The sequence below is a fragment of the Salvelinus namaycush genome, chromosome 29 (assembly GCF_016432855.1).
Source record: "Salvelinus namaycush isolate Seneca chromosome 29, SaNama_1.0, whole genome shotgun sequence".
NCBI lineage: Eukaryota > Metazoa > Chordata > Actinopteri > Salmoniformes > Salmonidae > Salvelinus > Salvelinus namaycush.
In genome coordinates this window covers 34,163,751-34,176,271 of record NC_052335.1, presented here as the reverse complement: position 1 = coordinate 34,176,271, position 12,521 = coordinate 34,163,751, and the positions used below count along the sequence as shown (strand labels likewise).

Genomic DNA, 12,521 nt, shown 5'->3' with positions numbered 1-12,521 from the left:
ACTCAGCTTCTGAACATACGAGTTCCTCTCCTCCACAGTCCACTCAGCTTCAGAACATAAGAGTTCCTCTCCTCCACAGTCCACTCAGCTTCTGAACATAAGAGTTCCTCTCCTCCTCCTCTCTTTTATTCCACCTCAGTCATCCTGGAATGTCTTTATTAAGTGAGCCCATATGCCAGCCAACCTGCCCCAACTATGGTCGCCCTGAGGACAATGTATGGCTCACTCTCTCTGCCACTGTGTGTGTGCTTGGACATTTCTCAGGTTACTGTTTATGTGCATGCGTGTGTGAACACACGTACAAGTCTGCATGAGTGTCGTGTGGAGACTTTTTGGAGTCTCTCTTGGAGTCTCTGTGATACTGCCCTGGCGCCTTTCAGATACAGCTCTTATCCTGCCCATCAGATATGTCTCTGTGTTGTGCCTCCTCCTCCTCCTCCTCCTCCTCCTCCTCCTCCTCCTCCTCCTCCTCCTCCGGCTCCTGCTCCTCATCCTCCGCCTGCTCCTTCTGCTCCTCATCCTCCTAATATTACCTGCTCCTCATCCTGCTCCTCTTCCTGCTCCTCCTCCTGATCTTCTTCCTCCTCCTCCTGCTCCTCATCCTCCTCATCCTCCTCATCCTGCTCCCCATCCTGCTCCTCATCCTCCTCATCCTCCTCATCCTCCTCATCCTGCTCCTCATCCTCCTCATCCTGCTCCCCATCCTGCTCCTCATCCTCCTCATCCTGCTCCCCATCCTGCTCCTCATCCTCCTCCTCCTCCTGCTCCTGCGTGTCTTTGTACTGTATGTTGCCAGCTGAACGGCTTCACATTGCTGCTCTGTCCGTATGTAATCTGAGGGGGGTACTCCTTATCAACCCAATTGGACTGCCCTACACACACACACACACACACACACACACGGAACACCCTACACACACCCCTTATCTTCTGTTTGGGGCTCTGCAGAGATACGCTATTCTACCCTGCTTCTCCGTATCACCCGGCATCCCCTGTGGCCCCCAGATGTGTGTCACAGATTCCTTTCTCTACCTCTCAACACGACTAGGTCTTATCACTGAGACGCTCAACCACCGTGACATCTCTCCATCTATCTCAGGATCCTTTTGTCCTGCTGTTTGAACCTCCCTCATGCCTGGATTGAACCGTGCTTTTGTTTTGCTTCGGTTAGTGTGTGTGTGTGTGTGTGTGTGTGTGTGTGTGTGTGTGTGTGTGTGTGTGTGTGTGTGTGTGTGTGTGTGTGTGTGTGTGTGTGTGTGTGTGTGTGTGTGTGTGTGTGTGTGTGTGTGTGTGTGTGTGTGTTACTCTCTTCTCCACCTTCTTGTATTGTTGTTGGACAGTGGTTTTTGGTGGTGGCGTTTATCCCAGAGCATTATGCTGGGAAATATGAACTGTCGTAGCAAAACGAATGACTCACTTTGCGTGGGTGTGTGCCCATGCAAAATACATTTCTGAATGTAGTTGTTATATTTTCCTGAAGGAGTTTCCATTAAGTGTCAAAACAACCCTTACCGAGCATGTCAAATCCCTAGGGTGTTGAATAAAAGCTGTTCCATTGTCAGGAAGGAAATCACATATTTGTGGCAGCACTGATTGGACACACAGGTCAAGAGCTCTAAGAGGGACTGCCCTATCACAGAAGAATTGTAACCTGAAACAAATCACCCAAAAACACAACTCAAAAAAGTGGGTTTGATTTAGTCTCACTTTGCCACGTTGGCTGTGTGAAGAGGCTACGTTGGTTTTGCTGTGTCAAACAGTTGCTTCACTACTACGCCGTAGTTACAGTACACTTTTAATGTCAAGTAGGCATGTGGCCTCTGTTTACCTGAGACGGAATTACCCTCTTCAAGTCTGACAAGAACAAACTCCTCTCCAGCACAAAAGAGAGAAAAACAAACAAAGCAAAGAAAGACTCGCCACAATGAAGATACCCGCCTCCACAGTTTACACAAATCCTCAATGAAAACAGTATTCTTTGTAATTTTATCTGGGTGGTGATGATGGAGCGTGGCGTGGGGGACAGGAGGGAGGGGGTGTGTTACCGTGACTCCCAGCAGGCTGTATTATGACTGGGCCTGGAGACTGGCTCCTTTGGCTCTCCTGTGATGCACTGATTGGACGAACAGTGAGCCAGAGGGAACAAACAGAACAGGGACAGGTCTAGGAGCCACAGAGAGAGAGAGAGAGAGATATCGGCTGCCGCCAGCTGTATGTTCATCGGTGCGTCTAAACAGTTGTTATCAAAGAGGGAAAGCATAATGATAATCTTCGCCTCTGGTACAGGTGGAGCTGACTGAAGCTACCTCTCTGTCTGTCCGTCTGTCTCTGTGTGTTGATTTGGAAAAAGTGTTGGAGAGAAGTCTAACAATATACGTTTTTCCTGTTTTTCCAGTGTGTGAGAAAGATGTTCAGAAGGTGTGTTCCAGCTCTCCAGACGAACACCTCCAGCCTTTTAAGGACAAGATGGAGGCGTTCGTTCTGAATGGTGAGTAGCCAATAGCACTGGGCAATAATGAGGACAACAGTAGTCGCCAGTAGTATAGTGACATAACAACAGTAGTCCCCAGTAGTTAGTAGTATAGTGACACAACAACAGTAGTCCCCAGTAGTTAGTAGTATAGTGACACAACAACAGTAGTTAGTAGTATAGTGACATAACAACAGTAGTTAGTAGTATAGTGACATAACAACAGTAGTTAGTAGTATAGTGACATAACAACAGTAGTTAGTAGTATAGTGACATAACAACAGTAGTTAGTAGTATAGTGACATAACAACAGTAGTTAGTAGTATAGTGACATAACAACAGTAGTTAGTAGTATAGTGACATAACAACAGTAGTTAGTAGTATAGTGACATAACAACAGTAGTTAGTAGTATAGTGACATAACAACAGTAGTTAGTAGTATAGTGACATAACAACAGTAGTTAGTAGTATAGTGACACAACATTTTTTTTTTTACATTTTAAGTCATTTAGCAGACGCTCTTATCCAGAGCGACTTACAATTACATACATTCATACTTTTTTTGTAGTATAGTGACATAACAACAGTAGTTAGTAGTATAGTGACATAACAACAGTAGTTAGTAGTATAGTGACATAACAACAGTAGTTAGTAGTATAGTGACACAACAACAGTAGTTAGTAGTAGTTAGTAGTATAGTGACATAACAACAGTAGTTAGTAGTATAGTGACATAACAACAGTAGTTAGTAGTATAGTGACATAACAACAGTAGTTAGTAGTATAGTGACATAACAACAGTAGTTAGTAGTATAGTGACATAACAACAGTAGTTAGTAGTATAGTGACATAACAACAGTAGTTAGTAGTATAGTGACATAACAACAGTAGTTAGTAGTATAGTGACATAACAACAGTAGTTAGTAGTATAGTGACATAACAACAGTAGTTAGTAGTATAGTGACATAACAACAGTAGTTAGTAGTATAGTGACATAACAACAGTAGTCCCCAGTAGTTAGTAGTATAGTGACATAACAACAGTAGTTAGTAGTATAGTGACATAACAACAGTAGTTAGTAATATAGTGACATAACAACAGTAGTTAGTAGTATAGTGACATAACAACAGTAGTTAGTAGTATAGTGACATAACAACAGTAGTTAGTAGTATAGTGACACAACAACAGTAGTTAGTAGTATAGTGACATAACAACAGTAGTTAGTAGTATAGTGACATAACAACAGTAGTTAGTAGTATAGTGACATAACAACAGTAGTTAGTAGTATAGTGACATAACAACAGTAGTTAGTAGTATAGTGACACAACAACAGTAGTCCCCAGTAGTTAGTAGTATAGTGACATAACAACAGTAGTTAGTAGTATAGTGACATAACAACAGTAGTCCCCAGTAGTTAGTAGTATAGTGACATAACAACAGTAGTCCCCAGTAGTTAGTAGTATAGTGACATAACAACAGTAGTTAGTAGTATAGTGACATAACAACAGTAGTTAGTAGTATAGTGACATAACAACAGTAGTTAGTAGTATAGTGACATAACAACAGTAGTTAGTAGTATAGTGACATAACAACAGTAGTTAGTAGTATAGTGACATAACAACAGTAGTTAGTAGTATAGTGACATAACAACAGTAGTTAGTAGTATAGTGACATAACAACAGTAGTTAGTAGTATAGTGACATAACAACAGTAGTTAGTAGTATAGTGACATAACAACAGTAGTTAGTAGTATAGTGACACAACATTTTTTTTTTTACATTTTAAGTCATTTAGCAGACGCTCTTATCCAGAGCGACTTACAATTACATACATTCATACTTTTTTTGTAGTATAGTGACATAACAACAGTAGTTAGTAGTATAGTGACATAACAACAGTAGTTAGTAGTATAGTGACATAACAACAGTAGTTAGTAGTATAGTGACACAACAACAGTAGTTAGTAGTAGTTAGTAGTATAGTGACATAACAACAGTAGTTAGTAGTATAGTGACATAACAACAGTAGTTAGTAGTATAGTGACATAACAACAGTAGTTAGTAGTATAGTGACATAACAACAGTAGTTAGTAGTATAGTGACATAACAACAGTAGTTAGTAGTATAGTGACATAACAACAGTAGTTAGTAGTATAGTGACATAACAACAGTAGTTAGTAGTATAGTGACATAACAACAGTAGTTAGTAGTATAGTGACATAACAACAGTAGTTAGTAGTATAGTGACATAACAACAGTAGTTAGTAGTATAGTGACATAACAACAGTAGTCCCCAGTAGTTAGTAGTATAGTGACATAACAACAGTAGTTAGTAGTATAGTGACATAACAACAGTAGTTAGTAATATAGTGACATAACAACAGTAGTTAGTAGTATAGTGACATAACAACAGTAGTTAGTAGTATAGTGACATAACAACAGTAGTTAGTAGTATAGTGACACAACAACAGTAGTTAGTAGTATAGTGACATAACAACAGTAGTTAGTAGTATAGTGACATAACAACAGTAGTTAGTAGTATAGTGACATAACAACAGTAGTTAGTAGTATAGTGACATAACAACAGTAGTTAGTAGTATAGTGACACAACAACAGTAGTCCCCAGTAGTTAGTAGTATAGTGACATAACAACAGTAGTTAGTAGTATAGTGACATAACAACAGTAGTCCCCAGTAGTTAGTAGTATAGTGACATAACAACAGTAGTCCCCAGTAGTTAGTAGTATAGTGACATAACAACAGTAGTTAGTAGTATAGTGACATAACAACAGTAGTTAGTAGTATAGTGACATAACAACAGTAGTCCCCAGTAGTTAGTAGTATAGTGACACAACAACAGTAGTCCCCAGTAGTTAGTAGTATAGTGACATAACAACAGTAGTTAGTAGTATAGTGACATAACAACAGTAGTTAGTAGTATAGTGACATAACAACAGTAGTCCCCAGTAGTTAGTAGTATAGTGACATAACAACAGTAGTCCCCAGTAGTTAGTAGTATAGTGACATAACAACAGTAGTTAGTAGTATAGTGACATAACAACAGTAGTTAGTAGTATAGTGACATAACAACAGTAGTTAGTAGTATAGGGACACAACAACAGTAGTTAGTAGTATAGTGACATAACAACAGTAGTTAGTAGTATAGTGACATAACAACAGTAGTTAGTAATATAGTGACATAACAACAGTAGTTAGTAGTATAGTGACATAACAACAGTAGTTAGTAGTATAGTGACATAACAACAGTAGTTAGTAGTATAGTGACACAACAACAGTAGTTAGTAGTATAGTGACATAACAACAGTAGTTAGTAGTATAGTGACATAACAACAGTAGTCCCCAGTAGTTAGTAGTATAGTGACATAACAACAGTAGTTAGTAATATAGTGACATAACAACAGTAGTTAGTAGTATAGTGACATAACAACAGTAGTTAGTAGTATAGTGACACAACAACAGTAGTTAGTAGTATAGTGACACAACAACAGTAGTTAGTAGTATAGTGACATAACAACAGTAGTTAGTAGTATAGTGACATAACAACAGTAGTCCCCAGTAGTTAGTAGTATAGTGACATAACAACAGTAGTTAGTAGTATAGTGACATAACAACAGTAGTTAGTAGTATAGTGACATAACAACAGTAGTTAGTAGTATAGTGACATAACAACAGTAGTTAGTAGTATAGTGACATAACAGCAGTAGTTAGTAGTATAGTGACATAACAACAGTAGTTAGTAGTATAGTGACATAACAACAGTAGTTAGTAGTATAGTGACATAACAACAGTAGTTAGTAGTATAGTGACACAACAACAGTAGTTAGTAGTATAGTGACATAACAACAGTAGTTAGTAGTATAGTGACATAACAACAGTAGTTAGTAGTATAGTGACATAACAACAGTAGTTAGTAGTATAGTGACATAACAACAGTAGTTAGTAGTATAGTGACATAACAACAGTAGTTAGTAGTATAGTGACACAACAACAGTAGTTAGTAGTATAGTGACATAACAACAGTAGTTAGTAGTATAGTGACATAACAACAGTAGTTAGTAGTATAGTGACATAACAACAGTAGTTAGTAGTATAGTGACATAACAACAGTAGTTAGTAGTATAGTGACATAACAACAGTAGTTAGTAGTATAGTGACATAACAACAGTAGTTAGTAGTATAGTGACATAACAACAGTAGTTAGTAGTATAGTGACATAACAACAGTAGTTAGTAGTATAGTGACATAACAACAGTAGTTAGTAGTATAGTGACATAACAACAGTAGTTAGTAGTATAGTGACATAACAACAGTAGTTAGTAGTATAGGGACATAACAACAGTAGTTAGTAGTATAGTGACACAACAACAGTAGTTAGTAGTATAGTGACATAACAACAGTAGTTAGTAGTATAGGGACATAACAACAGTAGTTAGTAGTATAGTGACATAACAACAGTAGTCAGTAGTATAGTGACATAACAACAGTAATTAGTAGTATAGTGACATAACAACAGGAGTTAGTAGTATAGTGACATAACAACAGTAGTTAGTAGTAGTTAGTAGTATAGTGACATAACAACAGTAGTTAGTAGTATAGTGACATAACAACAGTAGTTAGTAGTATAGTGACATAACAACAGTAGTTAATAGTATAGTGACATAACAACAGTAGTCCCCAGTAGTTAGTAGTATAGTGACATAACAACAGTAGTTAGTAGTATAGTGACATAACAACAGTAGTTAGTAGTATAGTGACATAACAACAGTAGTTAGTAGTATAGTGACATAACAACAGTAGTTAGTAGTATAGTGACATAACAACAGTAGTTAGTAGTATAGTGACATAACAACAGTAGTTAGTAGTATAGTGACATAACAACAGTAGTTAGTAGTATAGTGACATAACAACAGTAGTTAGTAGTATAGTGACACAACAACAGTAGTTAGTAGTATAGTGACACAACAACAGTAGTTAGTAGTAGTTAGTAGTGTAGTGACATAACAACAGTAGTTAGTAGTATAGTGACACAACAACAGTAGTTAGTAGTAGTTAGTAGTATAGTGACATAACAACAGTAGTTAGTAGTATAGTGACACAACAACAGTAGTTAGTAGTATAGTGACATAACAACAGTAGTTAGTAGTATAGTGACGCAACAACAGTAATTAGTAGTATAGTGACACAACAACAGTAGTTAGTAGTATAGTGACATAACAACAGTAGTTAGTAGTATAGTGACATAACAACAGTAGTTAGTAGTATAGTGACATAACAACAGTAGTTAGTAGTATAGTGACATAACAACAGTAGTTAGTAATATAGTGACATAACAACAGTAGTTAGTAATATAGTGACATAACAACAGTAGTTAGTAATATAGTGACATAACAACAGTAGTCCCCAGTAGTTAGTAGTATAGTGACATAACAACAGTAGTTAGTAATATAGTGACATAACAACAGTAGTTAGTAATATAGTGACATAACAACAGTAGTCCCCAGTAGTTAGTAGTATAGTGACATAACAACAGTAGTTAGTAGTATAGGGACATAACAACAGTAGTTAGTAGTATAGTGACACAACAACAGTAGTTAGTAGTATAGTGACACAACAACAGTAGTTAGTAGTATAGTGACATAACAACAGTAGTTAGTAGTATAGTGACATAACAACAGTAGTTAGTAGTATAGTGACATAACAACAGTAGTTAGTAGTATAGTGACATAACAACAGTAGTTAGTAGTATAGTGACACAACAACAGTAGTCCCCAGTAGTTAGTAGTATAGTGACACAACAACAGTAGTTAGTAGTAGTTAGTAGTATAGTGACACAACAACAGTAGTTAGTAGTATAGTGACACAACAACAGTAGTTAGTAGTATAGTGACATAACAACAGTAGTTAGTAGTATAGTGACATAACAACAGTAGTTAGTAGTATAGTGACACAACAACAGTAGTTAGTAGTATAGTGACACAACAACAGTAGTTAGTAGTATAGTGACATAACAACAGTAGTTAGTAGTATAGTGACATAACAACAGTAGTTAGTAGTATAGTGACATAACAACAGTAGTTAGTAGTATAGTGACATAACAACAGTAGTTAGTAGTATAGTGACATAACAACAGTAGTTAGTAGTATAGTGACATAACAACAGTAGTTAGTAGTATAGTGACATAACAACAGTAGTTAGTAGTATAGTGACATAACAACAGTAGTTAGTAGTATAGTGACATAACAACAGTAGTTAGTAGTATAGTGACATAACAACAGTAGTTAGTAGTATAGTGACACAACAACAGTAGTTAGTAGTATAGTGACACAACAACAGTAGTTAGTAGTATAGTGACATAACAACAGTAGTTAGTAGTATAGTGACATAACAACAGTAGTTAGTAGTATAGTGACATAACAACAGTAGTTAGTAGTATAGTGACATAACAACAGTAGTTAGTAGTATAGTGACATAACAACAGTAGTTAGTAGTATAGTGACATAACAACAGTAGTTAGTAGTATAGTGACATAACAACAGTAGTTAGTAGTATAGTGACATAACAACAGTAGTTAGTAGTATAGTGACACAACAACAGTAGTTAGTAGTATAGTGACACAACAACAGTAGTTAGTAGTATAGTGACATAACAACAGTAGTTAGTAGTATAGTGACATAACAACAGTAGTTAGTAGTATAGTGACACAACAACAGTAGTTAGTAGTATAGTGACATAACAACAGTAGTTAGTAGTATAGTGACATAACAACAGTAGTTAGTAGTATAGTGACATAACAACAGTAGTTAGTAGTATAGTGACATAACAACAGTAGTTAGTAGTATAGTGACATAACAACAGTAGTTAGTAGTATAGTGACACAACAACAGTAGTTAGTAGTATAGTGACATAACAACAGTAGTTAGTAGTATAGTGACATAACAACAGTAGTTAGTAGTATAGTGACATAACAACAGTAGTTAGTAGTATAGTGACACAACAACAGTAGTCCCCAGTAGTTAGTAGTATAGTGACATAACAACAGTAGTTAGTAGTATAGTGACATAACAACAGTAGTTAGTAGTATAGTGACATAACAACAGTAGTTAGTAGTATAGTGACATAACAACAGTAGTTAGTAGTATAGTGACATAACAACAGTAGTTAGTAGTATAGTGACATAACAACAGTAGTTAGTAGTATAGTGACACAACAACAGTAGTTAGTAGTATAGTGACACAACAACAGTAGTTAGTAGTAGTTAGTAGTGTAGTGACATAACAACAGTAGTTAGTAGTATAGTGACACAACAACAGTAGTTAGTAGTAGTTAGTAGTATAGTGACATAACAACAGTAGTTAGTAGTATAGTGACACAACAACAGTAGTTAGTAGTATAGTGACATAACAACAGTAGTTAGTAGTATAGTGACGCAACAACAGTAATTAGTAGTATAGTGACACAACAACAGTAGTTAGTAGTATAGTGACATAACAACAGTAGTTAGTAGTATAGTGACATAACAACAGTAGTTAGTAGTATAGTGACATAACAACAGTAGTTAGTAGTATAGTGACATAACAACAGTAGTTAGTAATATAGTGACATAACAACAGTAGTTAGTAATATAGTGACATAACAACAGTAGTTAGTAATATAGTGACATAACAACAGTAGTCCCCAGTAGTTAGTAGTATAGTGACATAACAACAGTAGTTAGTAATATAGTGACATAACAACAGTAGTTAGTAATATAGTGACATAACAACAGTAGTCCCCAGTAGTTAGTAGTATAGTGACATAACAACAGTAGTTAGTAGTATAGGGACATAACAACAGTAGTTAGTAGTATAGTGACACAACAACAGTAGTTAGTAGTATAGTGACACAACAACAGTAGTTAGTAGTATAGTGACATAACAACAGTAGTTAGTAGTATAGTGACATAACAACAGTAGTTAGTAGTATAGTGACATAACAACAGTAGTTAGTAGTATAGTGACATAACAACAGTAGTTAGTAGTATAGTGACACAACAACAGTAGTCCCCAGTAGTTAGTAGTATAGTGACACAACAACAGTAGTTAGTAGTAGTTAGTAGTATAGTGACACAACAACAGTAGTTAGTAGTATAGTGACACAACAACAGTAGTTAGTAGTATAGTGACATAACAACAGTAGTTAGTAGTATAGTGACATAACAACAGTAGTTAGTAGTATAGTGACACAACAACAGTAGTTAGTAGTATAGTGACACAACAACAGTAGTTAGTAGTATAGTGACATAACAACAGTAGTTAGTAGTATAGTGACATAACAACAGTAGTTAGTAGTATAGTGACATAACAACAGTAGTTAGTAGTATAGTGACATAACAACAGTAGTTAGTAGTATAGTGACATAACAACAGTAGTTAGTAGTATAGTGACATAACAACAGTAGTTAGTAGTATAGTGACATAACAACAGTAGTTAGTAGTATAGTGACATAACAACAGTAGTTAGTAGTATAGTGACATAACAACAGTAGTTAGTAGTATAGTGACATAACAACAGTAGTTAGTAGTATAGTGACACAACAACAGTAGTTAGTAGTATAGTGACACAACAACAGTAGTTAGTAGTATAGTGACATAACAACAGTAGTTAGTAGTATAGTGACATAACAACAGTAGTTAGTAGTATAGTGACATAACAACAGTAGTTAGTAGTATAGTGACATAACAACAGTAGTTAGTAGTATAGTGACATAACAACAGTAGTTAGTAGTATAGTGACATAACAACAGTAGTTAGTAGTATAGTGACATAACAACAGTAGTTAGTAGTATAGTGACATAACAACAGTAGTTAGTAGTATAGTGACATAACAACAGTAGTTAGTAGTATAGTGACACAACAACAGTAGTTAGTAGTATAGTGACACAACAACAGTAGTTAGTAGTATAGTGACATAACAACAGTAGTTAGTAGTATAGTGACATAACAACAGTAGTTAGTAGTATAGTGACACAACAACAGTAGTTAGTAGTATAGTGACATAACAACAGTAGTTAGTAGTATAGTGACATAACAACAGTAGTTAGTAGTATAGTGACATAACAACAGTAGTTAGTAGTATAGTGACATAACAACAGTAGTTAGTAGTATAGTGACACAACAACAGTAGTTAGTAGTATAGTGACACAACAACAGTAGTTAGTAGTATAGTGACATAACAACAGTAGTTAGTAGTATAGTGACATAACAACAGTAGTTAGTAGTATAGTGACATAACAACAGTAGTTAGTAGTATAGTGACACAACAACAGTAGTCCCCAGTAGTTAGTAGTATAGTGACATAACAACAGTAGTTAGTAGTATAGTGACATAACAACAGTAGTCCCCAGTAGTTAGTAGTATAGTGACATAACAACAGTAGTCCCCAGTAGTTAGTAGTATAGTGACATAACAACAGTAGTTAGTAGTATAGTGACATAACAACAGTAGTTAGTAGTATAGTGACATAACAACAGTAGTCCCCGGTAGTTAGTAGTATAGTGACACAACAACAGTAGTCCCCAGTAGTTAGTAGTATAGTGACATAACAACAGTAGTTAGTAGTATAGTGACATAACAACAGTAGTTAGTAGTATAGTGACATAACAACAGTAGTCCCCAGTAGTTAGTAGTATAGTGACATAACAACAGTAGTCCCCAGTAGTTAGTAGTATAGTGACATAACAACAGTAGTTAGTAGTATAGTGACATAACAACAGTAGTTAGTAGTATAGTGACATAACAACAGTAGTTAGTAGTATAGGGACACAACAACAGTAGTTAGTAGTATAGTGACATAACAACAGTAGTTAGTAGTATAGTGACATAACAACAGTAGTTAGTAATATAGTGACATAACAACAGTAGTTAGTAGTATAGTGACATAACAACAGTAGTTAGTAGTATAGTGACATAACAACAGTAGTTAGTAGTATAGTGACACAACAACAGTAGTTAGTAGTATAGTGACATAACAACAGTAGTTAGTAGTATAGTGACATAA

General features: G+C 35.8%; 1 protein-coding gene across 1 annotated transcript in view; it reads left to right on the top strand.

Moving 5' to 3' along the window:
• LOC120024264 (formin-like) overlaps positions 1 to 12,521 on the top strand; it is a 53,813-nt gene that overhangs the window by 32,662 nt on the left and 8,630 nt on the right. Inside the window, exon 17 of the mRNA XM_038968459.1 lies at positions 2,396 to 2,488. Coding sequence (XP_038824387.1) covers positions 2,396 to 2,488 — 93 coding nt within the window. The remainder of the gene's footprint in view (positions 1 to 2,395; positions 2,489 to 12,521) is intronic.